At 43.6% G+C, this 27175-nt stretch overlaps 1 protein-coding gene across 4 annotated transcripts in view; it reads left to right on the top strand.

Moving 5' to 3' along the window:
- Positions 1–26574, top strand: part of adcy9a (adenylate cyclase 9a) — a 34953-nt gene extending 8379 nt beyond the window's left edge. The window contains exons 2-11 of one of the 4 annotated variants that reach the window (XM_076728884.1): positions 12816–12994; positions 13242–13349; positions 13500–13774; positions 14515–14617; positions 15436–15653; positions 16634–16793; positions 18490–18632; positions 19257–19286; positions 20412–20697; positions 20971–26574. In XM_076728884.1, coding sequence (XP_076584999.1) covers positions 12816–12994; positions 13242–13349; positions 13500–13774; positions 14515–14617; positions 15436–15653; positions 16634–16793; positions 18490–18632; positions 19257–19286; positions 20412–20697; positions 20971–22035 — 2567 coding nt within the window. In that variant the 3' untranslated portion in view covers positions 22036–26574. Of the gene's footprint in view, positions 1–12815; positions 12995–13241; positions 13350–13499; positions 13775–14514; positions 14618–15435; positions 15654–16633; positions 16794–18489; positions 18639–19256; positions 19287–20411; positions 20698–20970 lie in introns of all 4 variants that reach the window. The other 3 variants (XM_076728883.1, XM_076728886.1, XM_076728885.1) reach the window with 3 other exon arrangements.
- The last annotated feature ends 601 nt before the right edge of the window (positions 26575–27175 follow it).

Below are 27175 nucleotides of genomic sequence, written 5' to 3'. Positions count from 1 at the left end.
TTAGCCGCAGCCACAATGAGCAGGTTGCTGCATTTGTCTCTAGAGTAATCTTCTAGAGTAATTTTTAAAACTTCTGTCAGTATGCTGGTTTAGAGATGTGCCCCACTGGGTCACCAGATTTGTCCCTTTAAAAAATAAGTCACTGAAGGGCTCTTAAAAGTCACCAAATACGCATCAGCTGAGATGATCATTGAGGCACGTCAAAACTGGTTCACGTGCATTTCAGCAGTTAGTGTTTGCCTGTCGGACAGTCAGTCGCTCCCAGTCCCCCTGCTCGAATGCTCGTGTCTCCTCTGTCCTTTCCTATCCGGTCCTGCCACGTCTCTTTCTGTTTCTACACACTAGGATTTCACTGCGGGTGGTGAGAACTGCAGTTTTCTGCCCTGGGTTTTTGTTTAGCTGGCCTTTATATCCTTCCTGTATCTGCTGCGTTAATGCCTTTTTAGGCTCCCCTTGTTGAGTGTTGTAGCATTAGGGGAAATTAGGTCATGGAGTTTTCAGGCGTGTGTGTGTGTCTGTGTGCGTATACGTGCTCGCACTTTACACTTTCTAGATTTTTAGTCTACAGTGCAGAAAGCAGCACGTCTAATATCTGCACACTCAAGGTTTGGACCTTCAACTGTTCCAACTGTATCATAAGATGGCACTGGCACCTTGTCAGTTTCAGTCTGTGTGAGTCTTGAGGCACTGTCTGTGTGTGCAGTTAGGTGCTTGCTTGCATGTGTCTTTTCAAGCCCATCTTCCAGTGCAGTGTTTTGCAGTGCAAAGTCCATGCCTTCAGGCTGGTTGGTCTGTGCTAAATCAAACGTGTCACCTAAATATGCACCGGCAAATGGCAGCTCCTGAACCATAACCAGGCCAGACCCGGTGGGTCATGGGCTTTGCTATTCTACACTCTATATTCGTTTTAGAGATGGTTTTCGTGAGGTGGTTTTAACCGTCTCACAGGGATGTATGTCACGTCATACCACCTCTGTCAACAATTTTATTGCTATTCGTTGAATAATTTTGTTGTGCAAAAATGGTTCTTTCAGTTACAAGTGACCATATGGTTTATCGTGGACAGTTGTTGTCTTGATTGGCTGCTCCTTCTCTGCAGATTGAGATCAGTGAAAATCCCCTCTTTCATCTTGTTTTCTCTTATGGAGTCAAGGAAATTCCACATCTAGATCATCATAATACACCATCAGTAGTTCACTGACCTAAGGCCAATCTGATTCCATGGAAGTACACTCATGAGTTTGTGTGAAATTCTGCTGAGACCGGGACTTTCAAACCAATAATTGAAGACACACAATAGCGTTTGTGATGGTTTTCCTGCCTCACTGATGTCATGTAATCTTTGCAATTTTTAATCAGCCTGTGTCGGGAAGGTTTGCTGCTTGCTTTTTCACCAGCACAGCCCCACTGTATATTATTCACAGCAGGTCTTTTTCACTGAAGGCAAGCACAACAAGGAAATTCAAAGCGCTTTACATAAGATATAAAGGTATTAAGACATGATATAAAATAAACATAAGGCAATATAAGCAGAAGTCATTTGACAAGTCACAGCAGGAAAAGCACAGGTGATTATGGCTGAATTCCATTTCGCTGCTGCAGTTTCAGGGTCCTGGTGTTGTGTGTGCTGGCTCACTGTGTACTAACTGGGACACTTGAGTAGCACTCTACCCACTTAAACTGGGTAAAAATTTGACCCAGTGTGGGGTCAGTATTGCACTGAGGCCATGTTGGGTTAACTTTGTGGGATGTTTTGACCGTGTTGTTTTTTTATATATATTACTGTTGGATTACTGCATCAAAACCACCTTAGCTGGATGATTTTCCACCCATTGGCACTGAATTAACCTTGTATTGTGTCGTGCATTGACCATACACTGGGTCTTTTTAACCCAGTGTTATTCTAGTGTGTAGAGCCATGAGATTAGCTGATGAGTTGAAGTACCAGCCCTTTGCACAAGAGCACCTTGATGGTAGAGAAAGAGAAGAATATTTCATGTTTACTTACTGCAGCCAAAGTTTCGCAACTGTTTTCAGCAGATTCAGAGCCTGGGAAGAAGAGAGTTACAGCACAGACAGACAGACAGACAGACAGACAGACAGACAGACAGCAGTATGTTTGTTCTCTCTGCTGCATTATAATTGCCTCTCTCCCTCACATCTATAAGTTTCAGTGGGAGCTGCGGCGCTGTGTTGGCTGGTCAAACATAGCGTGTGCATGTTTTATAACAAAGATAAGACATCCAGGACATGAAACAAAATTGCTCATCAATGTCTTTGCGCCTTAGGTACACACACGTAAATCTGCAGAGATTTATCACTGACAGGTGAGCACAGACAGTAGAATCTATGGCCTTTTAATGGGTTTTTTTCTGTCTTTTTTTCTCTTCTCCCACTGCTTGTGCAATGCTCTCCTCCGGCACTATAACACACACCACCTTCAGTACATCCTCTGTTTCTTCATGTGCGTACAGTACATCTCTCACCCCATCTGTCTGAGTGTTTGTGTGAGAGCTATGCTCTGTATAAAGTTCAGATGAGCCGGTCGCCCAGAGGCCTGTGACCCAACATAGCGTTGTTTCGTCTCCACTACTTGCATCTCGGTGCTTTTCAGCAGTGCTGTCACTGCAGGGTTCAAGGGCCAGCTGTAATCGCTTGACTAGGTGGTCTTGTAAGTGTGTCTGTGTTCCTCTGTCTGCTTGTCTGACTGTTGTTGTGTATGATAACAGAATGGAAAGAAAAATGCTGTCCAGTGTTGCATTTGACTCATATAGTCATTGCATAGGGTCATTCATTCTGCTTTTTGCCATGGATTCACAATGTCCCTCGTCAACAACACGTGCGCGCGCGCACACACACACACACACACACACACACACACACACACACACACACACACACTGCACTGTACAGGAGTGAGCCTACAATTACTAACATGCACTTCAGCACTATTATGTTAGGTACATCCTTATTCCATTATCATTAATGTGTGTGTTCCAGAGAGGGAAAGGACTTTGTAGATCTGACACTGAATCATAATTTAACAGTGACAGGCAGTAGCTAATGAAGCAGCAGAGTATAAGCAGAGGCCAGAAGCACTGATAGCAAGAGCTCTCCACAGATAGTCTTCTCTCTCTCTTAATCTTCTACATCTCTCACATTCTGTCCTAATAGACATATAATAACCCTTTCTGTCATCCTCTGCATCGCCTCTCTCCCTCTCTCTCTCTTTCTCTCTCTCAGTGGATCTGTGGATGGCGGTCACTCACTCATTCTCTCTCGCACACGGTTGTCTAATCAAATTTATTTTATTCATCCACCCCACATATTTCAGCAGAAGTTTGTCATTCCTATTGCTCAAGAATGTGTTGAGTCAAATGTTTGTGTGTGTGTGTGTGTGTGTGTGTGTGTGTGTGTGTGTGTGTGTTTAGTGGTGATAAGCGTGCCCAACCCTGTCTTAGCCTGACTGCATGTTTAGTGTGCACACATGCACGCAAACACATACACCTGATCTTTGACTAGTCTTTCTTGGCAGTTAGCTGTCCGTGTAATACACCTTTCTATTTTTGGTACAGGTCTGAGTTGATGTCTGTAATTAAATAAATCCCAAACAGATGAGTCACCTGCTCGTATTGTTTTTAATTTTTTTGACAGGTCTGACCAGTCTTCCCAGCGTGTGTGTGTGTGCGCGTGTGTGTTTGAGATGGAGTCCAAAGACTGTACATGCTTATGTTTGTGTGTGTGAGTAGTCATTCAGTGAAGCATTACATCACAGCATAGACAAACTACATTGTCTTTGCACATGTTTGCGTGCAAATGTGTATTAACCCAGCAAATATTTCAGCGTGAAGTGGATGTTGATAAAGCTCAAGTCGTGTGCAAATACAATGAAAATTCAATGCTCTGTCAGAGTGGGATGTTGAACCGTGCCTTGTCATGCACGCTGCTGGTCATCAAATGCAGGATAGTCCTGATAATTCCTGTCCTGTGTGGACTCCAGGCCTGTCAGACACACCTGTAATACTGTTACTAATTGACCAGCTCATACAGAATGTATCAGTGTTGAATTGTCGGGGGTTAAGAATCAAATGTGTGTGTGAAGGCTTATAGCATTCTGTATACTTATATGTTGGTTTGCATCCATGGGGCCACATGTGTTTCTGCAGCACATTAATGCTGTGAATCCTGTTCATCTGCTGGTTATTCTGTGTTTTGTATGTGATATGACGACTGTTAAAAATTCCACTTTTGCCACAGCTGTTTGCGCCAGTGTGGCAACAGCAGCTGGTTGTGTCTACTGTACTGCAGTGTGTGTGGGTGTGGGTGTGTGTGTGTGTGTGCCAACAACAGTACTCTGGAGTGGTGCTATGTTAAACGGCTGTTCTGAATAATGGATACAGAGCGTGGCCTCAAGCCTGTTCAAAAATCCATGAGCTTCCTTTGCACTGGTTTATGGAGCTGAAGTGATCATAAGAGAGGAAAAGAGAGTTTATAGTCCGTGTGGGGAAATAAGGATGAGATTTGGGTAGTCACATTCCCGATACGTCAAGGCCTAAGCGTATCAAGGGAGACACTGATAATTTCAGATAAATTACTTTGCTTGAATCTTTGACTGGCTCATTATAAGGCAGGTTGAGGTGTGAGTTTTGGTGTAGATATCATTCTGTATAAAATTGCAGCTGAAACAGTCAGCAGTGAAATTTTTCATAGTTTACAGTATATCTGTTTAATTGTCCCTTTTAAGTCTGAAAGCATCCCACAAAATCACAGAAATCACAGAATATGTAGTGAAGTTTATGTGAAAAACGGAAAACCACACTTTCTATAAGTTCAGTAGACGGCAGGTCTACTGTGTGAGTGTCTATACGTATATCCTGTGGTGGAGGGTGGTAGTACCAGTTCAGTTTAACCCCCCCCATTTTCTGTTAGACAAGGTGTGCAAGCTTGACCTGAACCTACCTGCTTTTGTCAATGATTTCCTCTGTTTCCCAGCATACCCTTTGGTCTCAAAGTAGCGACATGATGTTGTTTTTGTTCAGTATTTGTTGGTGAGGAATGACGGCAGGGGAATATAACTTAATATAACTTTTAGTGGAGAAATCAAAATTTTTTCCTTTTCTTTCTCCCTGAGTGAGTGTTAAATCTTGATGTAAAGTCATGAGAATAGAAGTAATTCCCATTTTCAAGACCTGAAGCCCTTAATGTGTGGTGCTTTGTTTTTTTAAACATTATTTGCAATAAATATACCATTAAACAAGAAATTGGCAATATTAGCATGAAAATGCTCATGTACGTACAGACGCAGAGATGTCTGTCTGAAACTTGGAGTGGCGGTCCTTCAAAGACCTGTATCAGTGGAGTCATAAACAGCATGTAAAGCACTGTTCCCTGGTGGTCTGTGGTTAGAGAGAGAGTTGTGTGACATTAGAGGGAAGAACAGAAGAGAGAGGGAGAGAGAAGAAGAAGGCAGAAGAAGGAGCATATTTTCTGGTCATGACCCTTTCCCAAGGATTTCCCACAGCCTAGTTTAGGGCAGTGGGGGATGTGTGTGCATGTGTGTGCGTAGATGTGTGTGTGGTGAGGGGCATTGCGAATCCATGGCATACAGCAGAATGAATCACCACATGGAACGACTAAATGAGTCAAATGGGAACCATGCAGCTCAAGTGCATTTTGTGCTGCACATTTAAAAATATATTATCTGCAGAGAAGACCTTATAAGGATGATCAACATCTGTCACCCTGCTCCATTTTAATGGCGTACACAGTGAGCCTACCTGCGTGCTTCGAGTTAATATTTGGCCAAGTGTGTGCACATGCATGAAATGAAGTGGCATGTCAGTTGTCATTGGTGTCCCCTTTGCAGCGGGACCAGGGTTGGTCATTTCTTGCTCAGGGACTGTCCTCTGCCGCTGAGCGACAGCCTCCCTGAGCGAAACCCAGAGCCTCTGTGAAGTGAGACACTAAAATGTCTTTTAACAGCTCTGTATGTGTGCGTGTGCGTGTGCGTGTGTGTTTATGAGAGTGACGCAGTGACAGTCCGAGTGCGTCACTGTTCCCGGCAACCCACTGCACTACATGTCACACACGCACTTGTAGGACCTTCAGAGGGAAGAGTCATTGAGAAACAGATGAAAATGGAGAGATATACTCTTGAACCATTTTACCTTAATGAGATGGATATAATATTAGTGGAAAACAACAGAATTAGAGAGACGGATGACCAGGGTTGGGGTATCATTTAGATGTGATCATTTCTGATTTGAATTATGCTCATCAAGCTGTTATTTTTCAATCCTCGTTCCAGTTTATGTCATATTATTTGAGTGTAATACCATAAATCTATAAGCAGCATCGCTTCTCATTGTGTTCCAGACCTTTAGTCTTTTGGAACTGGTTTCAGTTAGAACCAGTTCTCAGTACCCTACCCTACCCTAGGGATGATGTGCTGAAGGTCTTGTGTTTGACCCAAACCTAAGAAATCCTGGCTGGATTTAAGAAAGTGATAAAGGAGGAGGAGAGGAAAAAGAAAGGGGGGAAGGAGAGGGAACGAGTGAGGAACTCCATAGACTGAAATCATGGCACAAAAGAGGGAAGGGAGGAGGGATGGATGGATGGGAGGGTATTTGAAGGAGGACCGTGTGGGAGCCTCATCCCTTGGTTCCATCAGCGTGTCCAAATATGGAGGCATCTGCTATTGCACGAGGCCTGTTCTCAAGACCCGCCACTGACCAGGGAGAAAACTGGAGGGAAGGGAAGGGAGGGGGGTAGAAAAAAAAAAAGAAAGACTGGTGGGAGAAAGTTTTAAGTGAAAGGATTATGGCTGAAAAATGAGACGAGACAGCAGAGACAAGACAGAGTAGCTAGGTGTAAAGATAGGTGGTGAGAGGCAGCCGGAGATGTAAAGGTTGGCAAGAGAAAAGAGAGAAAAGATGAAGGTGGAGGTTAAAGTGATAGTTGAGCAGAAGTTGGACAGTTGGAAGACCAAGTCTGTCAAAAGGGAAAACAAGTTGAAGTCAGTTTTCTCGAGCTTGGGGCTGTTTATTTTCTGACTGCTCCAAGTAGCGAGATGAAAGTGAAGAATGAGAGAAAAGGTTAGATGGAGCTCAAAGAGAGGAGGCGAAGTTAAGTCACGACCTGCTCTCATTTGTCTTCTTCTGCCTCAGTTTTGAGGTTGACTTCAGTTTCTTAATTGGTTTGAGTAAATGCTGTGCGTTCAGTGTCTCTCTTTGTCTCTGCCTGTCTTTTTTATGTTCACACACATGTTCGCTTTTCTGTGTGTGGGACCAGAGGGGAGCGACCTTTGGGTCACTGGGGATGGTTTTGATCATGGGGTTGGAAGCTGCCATAAGGTCAAAGGTCATTTGTCAGGAAGTGCAGAGTCCGGGTTGGGACGGTCCTCTGAGGATTGTCTGAAATATCAGCTTTAATCTAAAAGGTTCACCCAGACTCTCACGAGAGGACCGCTGAGCAGGGCCTGGGTGTGCATGTGTGGACGCGCTTTTACACATTACTGAGTGGGTATGTGTGTTAATTCATGAGTACCATTTCACACAAGCCTTTTAGAAGAATAGTGAAAGTGTGCGAATGTGTGCCTAAGCATGCAAAGATGTGCAATCATTCATCTGAACTTGTGTGTGCGGCTGCAACTAACAATGATTTTCATTATCAAGTAATTTGTTTGTTTTCTTGCCGGGTTAATTAACTCAGTGATTATTCAATGTAATGTCAGGAAGTAGTGAGGAACACTCATCAAGATTGCTGGAGAAATGGCTTCAGTGTGTATGGTATTTAATTATTGATAGTTTAAGGATAATTGCTGTTGATCGATCAATAGAGTTGCTTCAGCACTCGTGCATTATGTTTGTGTGAGTATGCACAGCCGAGCCGGTGGGTTTAGAAGTGTGTTTCGTCGGAGAGTCTGATGAGTGTGTCTATGGTGTGTATGGTCTTCGGGTCTACATGTGGAATGTGGCGACTCAGCTACGCTTCCTCTCCACTCGTCCGTCTGTTCATTCATTCATTCATTCATTCCTTCATTTGTGTATACACTGTTGACATTTGGCCTGGTGAAAGTGGCTGTGCACGTGGTGCGTATGTGCGTGGATTCTGATAAATGAGGATACGAGAGGCGATCACACTGCAGTGCACAACTTTGGATGAGTCACATACAGGAAATGCCAAGTTTTTGTGTCTATGTGTGTGTGTGTGAGTGTGAGTGTGTTTGTCAAGATATAACGTTCATTCTGTATGTCTCAGACAGGCAGATGCTGTGACCTTTATGCTCTCTTGTGGGGTTTGTGTGTGTGTGGTCACTCTTTTATTCTCCTTTCAGCGTTAGATGCTGGTCTCCATTCAGTCGTAGAGGGCCACTCGTGCCCTTCAACACCTTCATTGCCCGTGTTACCGGAGCAGGCAGACGTGTAGGGACTGCTGCTCTGATGCTGTAGCAGTATCAGTCATGGGGAGCGAGACGACGGTCATTGTGTGTAGCTGCTGAAGCAATCCACTGTAAAATGCCTTGTGCATAATCTGGAGCTTTCCTCAAGGTGAATAAAGTCCAGCCAGCGGGCCCATAGCCATGGTATTTTGGGAGAACGGAAACAAGATTTGAGCAGGTGAACACCCAAAGACGTAGCGTGCTGTTTCTAGCTAACTAGTTAATCTTAGCTCTGTGTCACTAAAAGTTGAAGACTGGTTGATGTGGGAGGATGTCATGATATTATTGGTTGAAACTGGTTGGATCAAGGTCATGTCAGCATGCGCCGTGTTTCGTTTTACAGGAAGAAAACATGATTGGATTTTGATATCAGTCTCATGTGAAGGCGGTCAAGATGGTGTTGAATTTGCATTCTGGTAAGGCTACCATGGAAGGATTTGTGTGTGCTTGTACACCTGCAGGTGTCTCTGTGTTTCAGTTCATGTGCAGGTGAGGAGATCACAAGCTTGAAAACAACTATACCTGAGGCCCAGCACACCCTAAAGACTTGAAAGGACTTGGTCTATGTCTATATGTCTCTGTGAATGCACTCACTGTTTGGACGCTCCTGTCTTGATGTGTGTGTGTGTGTGTGTGTGTGTGTGTCTGTGTGTGTGTCTGTCCTCAGCTGAACCCTCCTTGCTCCAGCCAGCTGGTCTGAATAAATCAATAAAAACCATTGAGCTGCATTCAGACTCTAGAGTGCTGGTGTCAGTTTCTTTCCCAGAGTGCTGCATTTACAGAGCCTGGAGAAGATCAATACACACACACACACACACACACACACACACACACACTCACAGGCACACACACACTGAAAGCTCCACAGTGTGCCTCAATGACTTTGGCTGTACAAACTCAGTAGTAAAGGATTAGCTTTGTTATGCCTTAGAGCTCAGATAAACATGCAGAAGTTCTAGCACATGTGGCACTTTATTGCATATCTAAAAAACAGTTGACTCTCAAGCACACACGCGTTAACCTACTGCACACCTTGATGGTTGGAAAACTACAATTTTTCAGTGTCTGTTATGTCAAACTTTTAAACGCCCTCACAATTCAAGGCCTGTTTTAGAGTTTAGAGCGGGCTGTTGATAAAGTTAGAAAGCTGAAATGGAAGTAGACAAGGAATGTGGGTTATGTGAGGCATGCTAAACTCAGTGACCTTCAAAGTACTCTCGGCCTCTTCCTCCCCCTCGCCATCTCTTCGCCGTATGCCACTCTGCTTTCGCTATCTCCTCTGTGTCTCTGACTCGTCAGCGTTTTGCCTCTCGTGCAGGATGCGAGCTAGAGTAAGAGGGAAGATTACCCATTACCCAAGTGACATGAAAGTTAAAAGATAACTGAATAACTTTTTTTTTTTTTTTTTTAATTCAAGACATCCATTCATATGAGGTTCCTCTGTCACTGTCACTGCAGCCTTGAAGTAAGCAGTCACTGTATGGATGATATTTACAAAGAGGTTCGTCTGTTAAACTTCGGGATGAAGGCAGTCAATCAATAGTCAGTAGAAGGTGATGGCTGTTGATAAGTTTTGAGCCTTTGTCTCTGTGAGAGGTTTTTCTTTTGTGTAAGCTTTTGATATCCTCCCAATGAGCCTCTCTCACAGAAGACATTTTTCACGGGTCAGAGCAGGAAAAGCACAAGTGGACATAATAAAGTGAAAGATGGATGAATTCCATGTCGCTGCTTCAGTTTCAGGGTCCTGGTATTGTGCGTGTTGGCCCACCGTCACGACTTCCTGGGACACTTGAACAGAACCGAGCCCTAGTTGATGTTATGATTTACAGCTGCGCTTCTCCTACTCGGGCAAGTCGTGAAAGAGGCCTAGAGAACGCTAGGACAAGCCTTACAAGAAGAAAATAGGCAAATTAGCTTCAGTATGGTATGAGTTTTCTTGGAACCGACTTCTAGAGAAGCTGAGAGAGGGTCCATCTTAAGTCACATCTGCATCGGCTTCAGCGTTCAGGTGTGGTGGTGGCTGCTTTGCTTCATTGGTAATCACTGGGAGAGTAGAGAGAGGTAGAAATTATCATCCGTATGACTGTAACAAGCAGATAGCAGTTTCTGACTGTGGCTGGTACATAACTGGATTCAGGCTTTTCATGGGACAGGAGAGGAAGAAAACACCATTTAACACTGCTGCATGTTTGTCTTTATGTCTTTGTACGTCTTTCTGTTTCTTCACAGATGGCAAATGCAGTGAACTGCATTAAAAAAAAGTGATGGTGTGTGCGTGTGACAGTCAGTGGTTGGAGATCAAGAACAAAATAGAAAGAGGCACACCATACATTATTGGACAATTCACAGCTGTATGCTCCGCTTGTTGGACAGAAGGCCCCTGTTAACATCCCTTAACAATGTGTTCGTGTGCACAGCTCTTGCCTAAGAGCTGAAGGATGGCAGAGAATGTGTGTATGTGTGTGGGTGTATGTATGTGTTAGAGTGGGTTGAGGTCTCATAAATGGCCTTTGACGCCTGGTTGGCAAACGACTCAAAGTTTGGGCTGTTGTTGGCCCAAAGGCTGAGGACGCCTGCCAAGTCTAGACTGTCCTGAGGCCCGGAGCAAGACACACAGTGCTTCCAGAAGATAAGTTTGTTGTTACTTCCAAGTTCATAACTAATTTTATTTATGCAGACGGGGAAGCAGGACAAAAGGCTGTGGTGAAATTCAGTCATGCCCATTAGTTCCACAGTGGCAACCTCTGTTGTATCTTTCTATATTTGGCGCTTACGTCTGACTAACCCTGTATCAGTGAAACAATCATACAGCGAATCATAGAAATGGAATTTAGTTCTGCCACTGCTGTGATCAGTTTGGCAAGGCATGTACTGAAAGTGACAGCCAGTGGTGGTAGCAATAGACAGCTACTGCTCTACCAAATGTCCTATTTGTTGTTGTTTTATTGAAGTAGTCACTCTATCGTTGCATTCGATTTTTATTACACTGACACTCACCAGTAAGAGTAGAGAGTCCAAGTAAAGGAGCGACCTGCACAGAGAGGAAGGATGAGAAATGAAACTGTAGACGCATCCAGTGAGAGGAGAGACGGGTGTTCAAAGGGCTGTGTGTGCGTGCACGTGCGTGTGTGTGTGGTTGTTAGATTTCCTAAAAATGTTGCAAGTATACTGTAGTACATAAACCAACTTATGAACACACCCACTCAGCATCAGACTGACGCACACGCTCCATGGGCGGATTCTTATTGGTCACACTTAGACTCATCATGACACACTTTCCCTTCTTCTAAAGAATTTTTTAAAAAAGCTCTTATCTGTTTACCTGACGTACAGTCACACGGTAAGTTTCACTGAATGGACGTTTGTAAATTGAAATGGAGCCAAAGCAGCATTTTACACAGTTAGGGCTTGTGTTGCAACTTCTTCTTCTACACTATGAACAACAGATTATATTAAGAGACAATTCAAAACATTTCATTCACAAAACAAATAAAGTGAAGCTGAAATAGAAAACATCTAATACTTTTATATTTGAGACTTAGACGTGATCTGCAGTGATAATAATCTTGGACATAGCTGAGCTTGGCATGCATTAATACATTATATATGTCCTGGAAGCTCTTATCTCACATAACTAAATGCTCACTGGTGCAGGAATGGGCTGCAGTGGGGCCGCTGAAACACACGCAGAAGTCATAGTAAGCAGTAGCAAATAGTTGGACGTACCTATAAAATGTTACATCGGCAAACAGTTTGAGGTGGGGGGTCCATAATGGCTCCTGGACTCCTGTATGGCCTACCGTTGTTGTCTCCAGTCATCACCATTCTAACAAGGTTAGCACCTTTAGCTGTTTGAACAAAGAGGCCAGCAAGCCAGGTTACTGTGTGTTTGGACAGGCTGATAGCAGGCTGGCTCTGCGCCACCACTCTAATCCACTGTTTGTATATTTCCTTGTTGGCATGACACAGTGTGAACATGGCCAGCGCTCTGGGATGATGTACCAACATAGTTGGTGAAACTCCCAGTGTTGCATTACCACCTGCTTGTCAGTGTGTGTGCATCAACAAAGACTTAGTGGTGATTGGCTGGTCAGTGTGTGTCTGCAACCAGCCACTGTTTTCACAAGTGAAAATGATGAATGTCCATCACTTGGAAATTGCAAGGTTCCAATTTTTTTTTTGTGAGATTTCAAGTCAGAGTTTGTCTGGTAAACATCCAAAAAAAAAAAAAAACAGTGTTCATAATGATGGTAATGATGTAAAAATGATGTCTCTCCTGTGGTGCTGCAGTTCCTTTCTTGTCACATTTAAGCCAAACCAAGAAATGTCTGAAAGTCGTGAGTGTGAAGTCTTGGTTTTGTGTGCTTTTCCTCAGGGCTGAAAACCTACCTGATCTCAGGAAGGAAGCTGGAGCATGATGTGCAGTGTGGCTGTTCTCAGGTGGGACTCTCAGGCCTGTCCTCCTGTCCTCAGCCCCACACACCAGACCTCATCCCTGGGGGAGCTCAGGCTGCTGAACCCCTGCTGCCCCACCAACCACCAGACAGGATCGGGGTAAGTCAGTAGAGACTAAAAACTGAGGGTGGAACATAGAGATGTTTGCCTCTGCTGTTGATTCTCTCATGTTTCTGGTAAAGACTGTTGCATTATTTGACACTTTATATAATAATAACTTTATATAATAAGGCTAAAAACATCTATATAACTCAAAGTAGTGATTTTGTTATACCTCAAACTGCTTCTGTGTGATATGTTTTGATTTGTCTACCTCTTCCTCCACTGTCCTTTCCCCTCTCTCCAGCCTCCCTGTGCATCCCGTAGTGTGGTCTTGTCTTCGGGGGCAGAACAGGGTGATGATGTAGCTGTGCTGAACGGCTGCCAGGAGGAGCACAAGACCACTGGTGCCAAGGTACAGCACACACACACACACACACACACACACACACACACACACACACACACACGCATGAACAGTGGCAGCAGCAGTGCATTTGTAAGGCAGCCCTGCTTCTCCTCCTCATCCATCTTCTGTCTTCTTCACTTTCTCCTCACCATCCAGTTCATGTCAGCTCACAACCCCAGGGCAGCCAACGGTCTCCTGAGTCCCCCGCTGGAGGACCCGGTGCGAGCTAGCCAGAGCTCCCTGTGCGACATGCTCCAGGAGAAAGAAAAGAAGACTAGCACAAGCACGGGGACTGGCACCAGTCTAGGCATGGCTGGTGGCACAGCGGCGGCGGGCACAGGAATGGACCACTCCGCCCTGATCCAGCTGCGTGCCAAAAACTTCAGAGAGAAGAGCGACGTCCACTTTGTTGATGTTATCAGGGAGGACAGGTGAGCAGAAGCTTCAAACGTACAATTTATGAACCCACAATACCACTCATGAGTGATTATGTATGATTAGAGTGATTGACTGAATAGTTCTGAAGGGATCCCTTTGGTCATTAATAACATCCCGTGTTTTTATAACTTTCTAAACCAGTAAGCATCAATTTTATGAATGATATAATCCTTTCTACACAATTTTCACCTTTTGAGAGTGTGTATCCAACCACATCGGATGCAGAGGCAATAGAATTTAGAAATTAAAAGCACTTTCAAAACTACTGTATAGCCTGTTTGCTCTAGTCTAAATCAGTGGACAGGCTGCTAAACTTCTTATGTTTTGCCTTTGATTCGGTTTCTTTTCACATTGAAGAAAATCCAAACAATCCCCGCAGCGTACTTTGTTGCTAATCCAGGTCAGACTTCGATTCATTCTCTGTCTAGCTGCTACATCCCAGTATGCAAAATGCACCTGTTTACCACGAACAGACAGGTCAGCACCTGAGAATGATTGCTGTGTTCAGATCTGGTCAAACTAATTGCACCAAGGGGGGAAAACAAACCAGAGTACGATTCTAGTGGCCGGTTAAAAATGCCCTGAAAACAAGGTCACAAGAAGGAAAAGGTCAAAAATTTCCTGATGTAGAGGATCCAGTCTGGAAAATGAACATTTTGCTGCATTTTATTAGTGAAAAAAACATCAGTCATATTTTGCCTTATGTTTGGTTTTGTTTCTCTGTGGTTCACAGTCTGATGAAGGACTACTTCTTCAAACCTCCCATCAACAAGATCAGCCTCAATTTCCTAGAGAGACCTCTGGAAAAGGCCTATCGTAGCAGCTACAAGGAGGAGGTACACGTGCACGCGCACACACACACACACACACACACACACACACACACACACACACACACACACACACTCACTCACTCGCTCCTATCTCTGTCTTATCATGTCTGTAAGAAGTTTGTATTGACTGTTTCCATTACCTTACCTGTCACAGTAATTCTAAACCTCACCACTGCTGTCCTCAGCACTTCCTTTAAAATAGTTCTGGTGAAAGAGAGCACGAGTTAAATTGATATTTTCCTGTTCTTGTGACAATATTTGTCAAGTGAATGAATGGGAAAAAAAGCACAAACATGAACAGATATCGTTTGTAAAAAAATATCCTCAGGAAACTAAGACAAACATGGACCTCAGGCGAACATCCAGGGCTTTTGGATAGTGTGCTTTGTGTGTGTGCATGTGTTTGTGAGTGAAGGGGGAAGGGATTGTTGCAACGTTTTCTTTGTGTCCTGTGTTTCCCAAATTTTATCCCACCTTAGTGCAATACACTATCTCACAAACCCGGGACCAGTTCCAGTTGGCCTGCAGTGACCCCCACAGCCTTGCAGCCCCCTGCTGTTACATCAGTGTTACTGCAGAGAAAAAAAAAAAAACTCTTCACATATTCAACCTCTGAGTTCATATCATGCTGTGATACTCAATGATTGTCAGTCTTAGTGTTTGGCAGTGACTTTCTGGCTGAGCTGTGAAGTGGAAACTCCTGATATTGAGCTTAACTTGAAGATAGCTCGAACAGTGTGTGCAGTCTAAGGTGCTGGCATGATTTTTGGGGAAATTGAACCACCGCCTCTCCTCAGTCTCACATCCCTCTTCTCCTCCAGGTGAAGAACCAGGTTCAGGTGCAGACATTTGCAAGCTCCACCTTCAGCTCCTTCCTGGATGTTCTCCTCAGCTGCTTCGTCTTCCTGGCCCTGACGCTGGCCTGCTTCCTTCCACCTCTGGTGAGCCCGAACACTGTGGGCCCTCCAGCTCCTGCTGCCCTCGCCCTGGCTCCCCTCGCTGGCCTGTTGGAGCTTGCCTCCCTGGTGCTGTCCATACGGTGAGGCAGATGACGTGCAGATGGACTGTGTGTTCTTGTGGGTGTACGTTTGTGTGCAGGCATGTTTTATATCAAACAGGGTTCAGCCAATATGTGTTTTTTCAGGCTGATTAAGATGTGTTGTATTGAACTTTTTAACCATTTTTGTGAAACAAACTGTTTCTCCAGATTTTATTTTGTCCTGACAGGATGGAAAAGCCTCTGAAATATAATTAAGGCTGTCGTTCTCAGCGCTGTGCCATCAGGCCCCAAGAATATTTAAGTGTTTCCAGTATTTCCAATACTGTCCGATACTTGTATCTCTTGGGCCTCAGTGGCACTGGATTGAAAACCACTGATAGACCACTGCGTAGCACTACAGCTCTCCACCAAAACCAAAACAAATTACTTCATGTGGTGGCTAACTTCCCTTGTCAGATATGCCTTGGTTCAGAAATTGGCAAAATGACATTGTGGTACCAGGTAGAGTTCCAAACCAAGAAAACAAACAAACAAACAAACAAACAAACAAACAAAAACCTTTCTATCTTTCTATTTGGAGTTTCCAGTATTCAAGGTGCTAAAGATGTGTTTCATTTTTTCTGTGGTGCGTTTTATGAGCGTGGTATGCATCTCCGTGGAGAGCACTTGAAAACCTATTAATTTTCACTTATTGCTATGCGAAAATGAGCAATAAATCTTCATCTCCTGGCTGGGACTGGGACAGCATAGTTGTGTTTTTATAATGTGTCTTAATTAAGGACTGATGAGAGTCTGCTGCAGTTTTTCCCTGGTTGAGCAGGGAGAGGATTGGGGGTGGAGTGAGAGATAATGTTTTTGTCTTTTAACTGTTTTCTGTCCAGTTTTGATTTTGTTCGCAAGTATTTGTTGATTGTAATAATGATCTCGTTCAGACAAGTGAAAGAATGAGCTGATGTTGCTTTGGAACTCATCCCCTGTTGTCTTTTCCTGACACTTTGTCCTCCTCTCCTCTCCTGCAGTATGGCCTTCTATCTGGAGGAGGTGATGAACTGTACCCGCTCTCTGCTTCTCGTGGTCTCTGGATGGGTCCCCCGTCACGTGATTGGGGCTGTGTTAGTCTCCCTCCCTGCCATCTCTGTCTTGTCCCACCTCACCTGCAGCGTCCACTTGCCCCTCCAGGTAAGCATATCTGTTGATGGGTGGTGGAATAAAAACAGGAGAAGACTGTGTGGGGGAATGAGTAAAAGGGAAGAGAGTCCACTTAGAGGGCAGTCACTGGACAGTCATTGTGTTGGACTCACTGGACAATGTGTGTCCAGTGGGTCCAGTGGGTCAAACTCTTAAGAAATTCTGCTCTGCAGCTTGTTTGGTGGCTGGTTTGATGTCTTGTGTTGTGAAACAATTAGTCAGATTAGTCAGTTAAGAGAACTGACAAATGCTTTTTAACAATGTTGCGGCTACAGCTGCTGCTACTACTAAGGCTGCCATCACCATTAGTACTAGCCATGCAACTGATTTGATTACTGCTCCTACTTGCGGCGCAACAACGCTGCCTCTGCTGTTATAGGGGCTACTGCTAATTGTGCTAGTGGTACTATATGTGATTTCCAAGCTCAAACGGTTTGCCCTCACTGATATCTCTTAGCCAAAGCAAGCAGAGAGGAGTCGGGCGGTTTGAAACCTTGCCCATGGTGGTCTGAAGCCAGAGATCCTTGGAGACCAGCAGAGCTGTTAGCTGGCATTAGCCCTGATAGGAACTGTAGAAGGAAAACAGCTAGGAGGCTTCAGGAGGCTTCGCCTGTGGACCTTGGCACCAGAAATGTTGACATTTCTTCCTCTGCGAGTCCTTCATGTGAGAAGATTGAGAGCAGCCGTACTTTGCTGCGTTTTTGGGCTGTTTTGAGTCAAGGCGATATCCAGCTCTGTATAAGTTGAACTCTCTTCCAGCTTGGAGCCAACGGCTGCCTGCAAGATGTCTGGTGTTTTTGAGATCTTGTTTTTCGAGCATTTTCAACACCCCGTTTCTCTATCCATTTCTCTCCCACCCTGCTCTGTCTTTCCCCTCCACTCTCTTCATCTCTTCAGGGCTTGCAGATCAAAGCGGGTTCTTAATTAGACTTGCCGTTTTCTGGACTCTAGTGCCTTTGAAGATATATAACTCAATAACAGTGCTGGTGGGGTTTGACCAGGAGGGAAGGAGCACATGTGTAGGGATGAGAGGGAAAAAGATGTTATCCTGTCAACATAATCAGTAACAACCTGTGAATGTCCCCAAATTACTGCTGCTGTCTCCTTATGCGTTGAATAGATAATGTATATTTCTGAGAGCTCAAATCAGTGTGTTTAAGATGCATTTCTCACCTTGAAAAATCTTTCCTAAAATTTGATTTATTAAGATCATTTTTGCAAAGCAGTATGTTTGGGTGTAGTTTATGTTGCATTTGATTTTAACTAGTTAAATTACATGGCAGTGGAAAAGTGATATTCCACTGGTCTAGAGAGAACTAATGGAGCTTTTATCTTACCTGTAACCATTGTTATCATCCTTAATGAATATGAACATGAAGCAAACGATTAGTTAAAACCATATTGCACAATGACATTCAAATGAGAGTCTTCTCATTATCTGCTGTTTGACTTTGACGTGTTAGATTTGACATGGTCACACAGTACCACCCTGCCTTCATGTCTTGTGCTGTGCAGTTCATAGTAACTGTGCGTGTAAAAAAAAAGAAAAAAAGAAAAAAATACCAGTACTGAACTGTGGAAAACCCTTCAATTATTGAGTTTACCTATCATGGTTACCTCTCCAGCTCATACAGTAAAGTCCTCAGTTGCTCTCATAAGTCACTAATAGCGAGCCTCTTTTCTCCAGGTGACCATGTTCCTGTGCTGTGCCACCATCCTAGCCATCATCCAGTACTGTAACTTTTGTCAGCTCAGTTTTTGGATGCGCTCAGTCCTGGCCACTGCTACCGGGGTCGCCCTGCTGCTGTTGCTGTACAGCCCCTTGCACAGGTACAGGTGAGCACTTCATATTCTGCACACAAATACCAAATGCATGTGCATGTGTGTATATACACACCCATGCATACAGCAGTGATACTATCCAGAGTATGCACTGAGTATGGCATCTCATGTTTCATTCAGTGAAAAGACTTGTAATCTAGTGTGACCTCTAGTAATATCATCAAGAAAAATATGCAACCACTGATCATCCTGCATTGCAACAAAATCCTCAAGTATCTAAGAAATGACTGTAGGCTGGAGTATTCATTTATAAACAGCATGTTGGAATCAAGAACACAACGTGAAAACATAAACTTACAGCTTTGTGTTGGGCATGCAGATTTTACACATATAATTTACCATGTTTAGTCATCATCCACCTCTGTCTTAAGTCTCCAAATATTCATTTATCAATACATTCATTCATTCATTCATTATTCTCAAACATTTCTAACTTAACCAGTTGGTTTGGTACTACATACCGCTGTCTACCTGTTCCTCAGCCAGTGCAGAGGGTTTAGTGTGACCTGTATCATATATGTTACCTCATGTGTGTGTATTGTGTGTGCCTGTGTAATGCATGCGTGTGACCCTTCTCTTCTCCTGACTGACACCACTCCCGTCGTCTTTCAGCTCCGGTAATAACAGCTTGCCAGTTCATGGGTGAGTGTCTCCGTGGAAACAGAGGGGTTTGATGAATGAGTGACATTTGAAGGGTCAACAGGAGCGATGGCTCTCTTTTATATTTTTCATAACTACATCTGTCTCTGGCTTTTACTCATTCTCATGCTTTCTGGCTCTTTATTCTCCCATCCCTCTCTTTCTCTGTCCCTCTCTCTCTCTCCCTCCATGCACCACCAGTAATGGCTGCTAAATGTCACTCGTGGTGGAAATGACTCATGCAGCCTGTGCTGGCTTGAATTTTGTATAAGAGCCACGAGTTAATGAACTACACCACTGAGGAGGAGGAGAGAAGGCTGGAAAAGACTCTCCTGCTTTATCGGTCAGAATTTTGATTGGCAGCCACTTCTCAAGACACACGGGATACAAAATCAGCTTGAATCATACTTACTTCTAACGGAGTGGTTTTATGAGCCAGTGTTTCAGTCAGAGGTCCTTCCAATATTTATCAGCTTTTATTAGTGTCCCAACGAGCAGGGAAGACGAGGTTTCTGGGATGGGTTTTTTAAGGACATACATTAAGTGTCCTTGCTTGTGAATGACTGAGCCTTTCAAGGACGCCCCTTTCATACCCATTCATGATACAAATAGTGAACCTGTTTACCTGTGGAGGGTTTAAATGATTTAAGACTGAATTTCTTGTCTGCATTCCAAGATTTGTTGTCTGGGTGGAATAGGATGATTTTATCCCTCATTCCAGATGAGGGATAAAATCATCATCCCTCATCAGGCCAGTGGAAAAACAAGTATTTCTTCCTCCTCTTGGGTGAATTTGAACACTGGTATACAATTATTAGTCTAGAATTACACTCTAACTCATTGATTTTGAAGGGCTGACTCGAAAAAATCCTGTTATCGGACATAATTAAGGCTGCACGGGAAACATTTCACCATGATATGTTATCTACATGTAGCATGCATCACCAGGAGATGCAACGTAAAACACCAGAAGCTGTTTTTATTTTGTGGATTCTTCAGCCTCCCTTTCCTCTCTCCTCTTATTCCTGTCAATCGTTTTTCCTGCTCTGCTGCTCCTTTGTTCGGTATCCCCGCGCTCAGCTCGAGCTGCTCTCACTCTTCTTCCACTCTCTACGTTTTCTCGCTCAGACTGAACGTCTCCACATCCGGTGACGGTGGTTCAGCATTAGTCACTCCTGGCACCGACCCTCCTCCACGGCCTCTTGACCTTCTGGTCCCAGAGGTCGTCTTGGCCTTCTTCCTGCTTCTTCTCCTGGTCTGGTTCCTCAACCGTGAGTTCGAGGTCAGCTACCGCCTCCATTACCATGGCAACGTGGAGGCAGACAAACACCGCTCCAAGATCCAAACAATGCGAGACCAGGCTGAGTGGTTACTGGGCAACATCATCCCCATCCATGTCGCTGACCAGCTCAAGGTTTTTGCACTTGCTGAAACAAAAATATCTTAATTGTGAAGATTATCAGAACAAAGCTTAGTTCTTGTTTTTTAATTAAGCACCATTTTTAAGGAAATCCCAAAATACGTTCTTCTTAGTATTTTTTATTCTTGAACCAAAGAGACGAAACATTAGAATCTTAATCACTGTATCATCATGAGTATATATGTTAGTGTTCAGAATATTTGAACACATTTCTCTCTTAATATGCTGACTGTAGTTCGTTCATCTTTGGCTCATTTTTTTCCTCAGGTGACCCAGAGCTACTCCAAGAACCACGACAGTGTGGGCGTGATCTTTGCCAGTATCGTAAACTTCAGTGAGTTCTATGAAGAGAGCTACGAGGGGGGCAAAGAGTGCTACCGCGTCCTCAATGAGCTAATTGGAGACTTCGATGAGCTCCTTCGCAAACACGAATTCAAAAGCGTGGAAAAAATCAAGACAATCGGCGCCACCTACATGGCAGCGTCCGGACTGAATGTCCGGCAGCTGGCAGAGAATGATGAGGACTCTCCTCATGCTCACCTGAGGGCACTTTTCAACTTTGCCCTTGAGATGATGGGCGTCCTGGATGACTTCAACAAGAACATGTTGGGTTTTGGTTTCAAGCTCCGTATTGGATTTAACCATGGGCCGCTGACGGCTGGGGTGATCGGCACCACTAAGCTGCTCTATGACATCTGGGGAGATACGGTCAACATTGCCAGCCGCATGGACTCCACCGGTGTGGAGTGTCGGGTGCAGGTGAGCGAGGAGAGCCACGCTGTGCTCAGTGCCATGGGCTTAGAGTTTGACTACAGAGGTACAGTGAATGTTAAGGGCAAAGGTCAAATGAGGACCTTTCTCTACCCCAGAAGTGGGGAAACTATATATCAAGATCGAACGGAGCTTGACGCCAGCATCGGACCCTCGTCCGTGGCATCAACAGCCAATAAGACTACAGGATCTGTTGCCCAGGCAGCAGCCCTTCCTCCCTCCTCTTCCTTTTCTCCTCCTGCTTCCTCCTCCTCTCTTTCCACACTCCCTCCTCAACCACAAAGCGCTATAAGGCCTTCAAAAGCAGGGCCTGAGCCTGTCCAAGCTAAGTCCACAGAGGTGAGGGAGGAAGGATATAGGGACGCTCCACACCTCCCTGGACAGCCCCCTGCCACAGACCTTCACCCCCCTCCCCACTCTGAACTAGGCCCAGAGCCTAGCGCTGGACAACTGCCCCCCCAGGTGCAGCCCGCTCCTCTCGCACTTCAGGAAGAGGAGAATGAAGACGAGGAGGCCAACGAGCTATCAAAACTCAACGAGGAGTTTTACGCTCGTCTCTGATCCCTCCTCTCCTCTCCCCCTTTCATCTGTCCCCCTGCTGCCTTCAGCTTCTGCCACTCCAGGACTGATTGCAGGTGTGGGCGGGATGTCCCTTCCTCTAGGCATGGGTGAAGTGTCTTTGGCACAGATGAAGAAGAGGGAGTATGTCACTCCAACACAAACAGTGGCTTCAGTGGCTAGAGAAGCAGTTACTGACGTTTTTCATGGGAACGCTGCCTGAGTGCTGGGGAGGGTTAGACCTGTGTTGAGCACAGCAGTGTGTAGGGGAGAAGGCTGAAAGGGGTTCAGAGGGAAGGAAGTGTTGTTGGTGTTGTTCTTGATGTTTTTCCTATTCGTTTTTGTTATCAAGTGCCTTCAGGACTAGAACAGTGAACAAACAAATATGAATACTGAACAAAGTTTTAACGATCTTAGACTACGGAACATGCTGTGGTTTCTTACTCCATGCTTTTATTCTCAATGCAAGTATTTCTTTTTAAAAATCGTTATTATTGTGCCATATCATGTGTTTTAACTTGATCAAAGTCTTGACCTTACTTAAGGGAAAATAATTTTAGAAACTATATAAGTGCCAGTGCAGCATGATGGGCTGAGCAGGGAACTACGGGAAGAATGAGGGAATCACATGAAGCAGTGTTAATCTATGTATTCTGCTTTGACATGAGGGCTTAATACAGTATTCATTTGTGCTAGAGTCTCGGTAAAAGGAGACATGCTACAAAGCAGGCTGCATAGATTTTAGTTTGTGTAGCAGCGAAATGCACATTTTAAGCACAGGTCTTGCACAGTGTTTTCTCGACCACTTGTATTTGGTGGTTCTTACCTTGAAATAGCTTTGAAGAAAGTTTAAACAGACCTCTTGTCTGTCGCAACAAGTACAATCAAAAGCACAAAATCAAATCAGATAAGGGAAGATCTAATATATATAACATTTGGAAGAAAAGGTGGTTTTAAAAAGTGAGATCATCACAAAAGCAGGAAGGCACTTTAAATATACCTCAAGTGATACTCCACCCAAAATGCGTCCTCTGGGTGTGAAAGTCTCCCTGTAGACCTGAAAGATGGGTGTCAAAAAGGTAGTAGTTTGATCCTCAGTGAAACACAGGGAATACGATCAGATTGAACTGATTCCACAGAAATGCCTCAAACCGATCCTACAGAATAATCCACATCTCTGCTGTTCATCTGTATGCTCAGCAGGCTCCAGTCTAATTCCCATCAAAGTATAGCAAAAAACTTATTTTCACCCTCAGTCTTATGACGCTGTCTGCTTTTTCATTGGTCAAAACCACTTCACTGGAGCAAACTCATGATGATCTATCTAGATTCTATATTTTTGTTGTCAACACATCCTGTGAAACGACCAAAACCGACAGTGTGTTAGTCCATTATGCCTATTTTCATTATAGCAGACAGTATATCATTATTGCAGTAGTAATGATTGGAAACAGGAGGGGAAAGAGATGGGGAACAGCATACAACAAAGGTCTCAGGCCAGACGCAAAACAGGGGACATTGTGGTTGGTGGTCACCCCTTAGGTCAGCATGGTGGGTGCTGTAGCAAACGTGTCTCAGACAGGAGAAAGTAGTGCATTTGTTTTGTTCTGTTGTCAGTGGATGATTTGGTGCACTAGTGAGGGTTTCCAGGAGCAGCATGGCATATGTGGAATTGGCTCAAAATAAATCTAGTGTCCATGTTGGTTGTACTGAAGGCCCATGTCAGCAAGTGCGATGATGAGGCTCATTGATGTTTTTATCTGTTTTTTGGCAACAATGATGCTCTAAAGCACAGAGATAAAGATAGATAGATGATAGAGGATATGTTAGGCTTTGACTGCACAGACTTGTTAGTAGGATTGTTAGTTTTGGTCTTTTATCACATTTGTCAACAATAAGAAAAAGACACCAGACTTAACCTTTAACGCCTACAGTGGAGCGAGGCTTTAAGTCTCTAAAGATTTGGAGTGGAGTGTCACTTGAAGTGGGACTGTGAGGGACAATCACTGTGTAGTTCTTGATAAATGATGGGATGGTCCACAATGCCGTTGGTGAAAGTGTCAAAGCACAGATCGGCTACAGTTTCTACAGTACTGCGTGTAAAACCTCAGACTCTGATTTTGTGACGTTTCCATCCGTTGCCTTCATTGCCAGGAGAAGAAAAAGCAAAGCAAACATTGGTCAGTCCAACACAATAGATTTATTCAGTAGTTAAGTACCGTCTGCCTTTAGCTGTGTGATTTTCTGTTGAAGGGGTGGGACTTTTAACTTTCATCCTGTCACAGCGTTTATTCGGAGGGAGCCCTCTACTGTAACCATATACTTAAATTGTGCCACTTTAATTGAGTGATCTATAGGTGCAGTGCAACCTAAACTAGCTGATTGTTTTGTGGTGCCTAAAAGTATGACTGTATTTTTTTAGTACTTTGGTTTTCAGAAAGTTTCTTTTTTATCATGCTGTTGTCATAATGAGCATAGATTGTGATTGTATGTTTGAGGAAATTTTGCTTGTTGTGCAGGTTTTGTTGCAATTGTTTGGGGTTTTTTTTTGACAAATTCCATCTTTTTTCCTTTTTTTCCCCTCTTTTCCAGTTCCTTTTGTCATTAACTGGTCACTTGGAAAAGCGTGGTTGCGTTCCAATTGAACAGCTGGACACTGAGTCCTTCTGTATTTCTCTTTGGTCTTTACTCAACTCATGCTTTTTATTTGCTCTTCAAAGCACTTGTTTAGCCCTTACACTTTGCCTGTGTGTGTGTGTGTGTGTGTGTGTGTGTGTATCAGTGAGAGATATTTAGTTTTTACTCCAAGTCAATAACATGGAAAAGATCACTGTGATATGATGCAGAAGGAAATCAATCAACTACAAGGCCACTCTTTAACTGTTACATTGCTGTTGCTGCCTTATCTGCAGAGGACTTTCACACACAGAGCTGCCCACCCCCCAAATTTTGAAATATCTATAATGATCTTGAAAACAGTCACATGATTTAGAGTCAGATGAACTGTCTATTTATGTAGCCATCTCCACCTGTAGCATAGAAAGCATCTCTATTTACCTCTGCCGTTATGCACTCCAAACATTGACAGCCAGTGCCTTTTGAATTAGGAACCTGTTTGATGTGGTGCGAGCTGTGATTATTTGTATCAAACAGTGATGATATCTCTATTAGTATAGGGATCCTGAAAATCCAAAGACGTTTTCCCAGAAGCTGTCACTCTAGATTGAGACACAAAAATAGCTATGTGAGATGTGCTTTGTTGGCTTAAAAGGCACATTTCTCTTGTTATACTCTTGCAATGCTTATTCTCATCATGCTCAAGTTTGCCAAACCTAATGAACCGTACCGCACTAAATAAAGAAAACAGATGAGAGTATCGGGTATCAATTTTGAAGGAAAGTTCTTGTTTTTTCCCCACATTTTCCAGATTACCCTTCTGCCTCACGTTGTTAGGTAATCCTTGGTGGTTTTCAAGCCGTGCTGCTGTATCCATAGCATGCACAGCAGTGACAGAAACCAGCCACAGTAGATTTGAGGTGTGGGACTCCACAGGTTGATTGGCAAACGGCCTCCCCAGTAGCGCACATCTGTACACATGTATAAATAAAATATTAAAGTGAACACTGCCGGCTTTGTGATCTGTGATACAGTGGGGGGAGAGGTGTGTGTGATATTGTTTGCATGGGAACGAATGAGCATTTTTCTTCTTTGTTGGACACTCTTAAGTTTTCATTCTGCAACAAAATCTTATTCTTTTATTTCATTTCAGAATCATTCTTTCTACAATTGATGTAAACATTAAGCACGTGTTGCTGACACGCAAGATTCTTCGAATCACTGAGCTTGGCTCATTTAAGGTTACTTGGATTTTGTCCTCCTCTGACGGTGTATTGATGGATGATGTGTGTGTGGCAAGATTTGTTTTCGTTTTTGGCAGAGGGAGAGAAGTGTCCCTAGGAGTTGAGCGCTCCAGTTATACAATGCAATCTAGAAAACCAAGTGCATTGAGGAGAAGTTTAAGGCCTTTCTTGTTGAAGAAGTGTGAGTCTGCTCTGCGACAGAAAAGTATGGGAGAGGCATAAAGAAATGGTGTTTTATTCGCACTTGTTAAACTCATCACAGCAAAATAGCATCGCCTAATCACTCATTTAAATGGTGACAGCTCCACATCTTTTCATTATAAATTGTCTAGTTAATTCAACCCGTATGTGTTTTTTTATTACACTGGGACAAAAATTAGACAGAGTTGTTTGATTTAAAATCTATGTGTATTCGTTTTATGTTCATGAATGAGATGTATTATGTATGTTTTGTGCACATTACCCATGTATCATTTATCAACACATGATCGTAATCTGTACACATTTGCACAAAGCACTCAGTGTTTGTACATATGCAGTTATTTTATGTCACATATGTTTTTTTTATATGTGTGCATGTGTCAGATTTTGCCAGAAAACAATGAAAAATTGACACGTATTATCAAATTGATGCAGTGTGTGTCTATTTGAGTAAGTGTGAGTGTTATGATTTTATTACTCTTTTTTTGCGGCGTGAGAGAAATAAATCTCCAAGCAGAAAACAGTTGAGTGCACTGTGACGTATAAAGTGAAGATGAGTTCACGTCAGACAACATGTGCAAATTAGCCTGATAATCCGACTGAATTTCCATCTTGTTTTGTTTTATAATTTGCTGAGTAATTCAGACATGTTGTTAGGGACCAGGCTATATGTATGTTGCAGGTTGGCCAAGTTTTAGGAAGGCATCAGAGAACATTGTCAATAAGGAGAGGTCTTTTTGATCAACCAGTTGATGACTAAAATGCAATTTATACTGTTTGTATCCACCGTATATTTTACTAAGTCTTCTCTACCATAACCTATATAAGTTATTTGTGGTTGATGTCAACAAAGCAAAAGCAGAGTAAGAGTAGACACTTAAAAACTGGCCATGAAGAGGGAAAAAGTCAAACGGAAGAGGGAAGACAAGGGAAATTGACAAACTACATGGCCACCACCTGAGTGATGCATTTGTTGTGTATTTTCATTGCAGCTGCGCTCATCTGCAGGGAGGACGAACATGCAGATCCTGTGAAATTTTAATTCTGGGTTACAATATACCTACCTAATATATATTGCTTCC

Source organism: Chaetodon auriga, chromosome 4 (assembly GCF_051107435.1).
Source record: "Chaetodon auriga isolate fChaAug3 chromosome 4, fChaAug3.hap1, whole genome shotgun sequence".
NCBI classification, from domain to species: domain Eukaryota; kingdom Metazoa; phylum Chordata; class Actinopteri; order Chaetodontiformes; family Chaetodontidae; genus Chaetodon; species Chaetodon auriga.
Note: the sequence above shows the minus strand (reverse complement) of the source record. Positions and strands in the feature narration are given on the sequence as shown.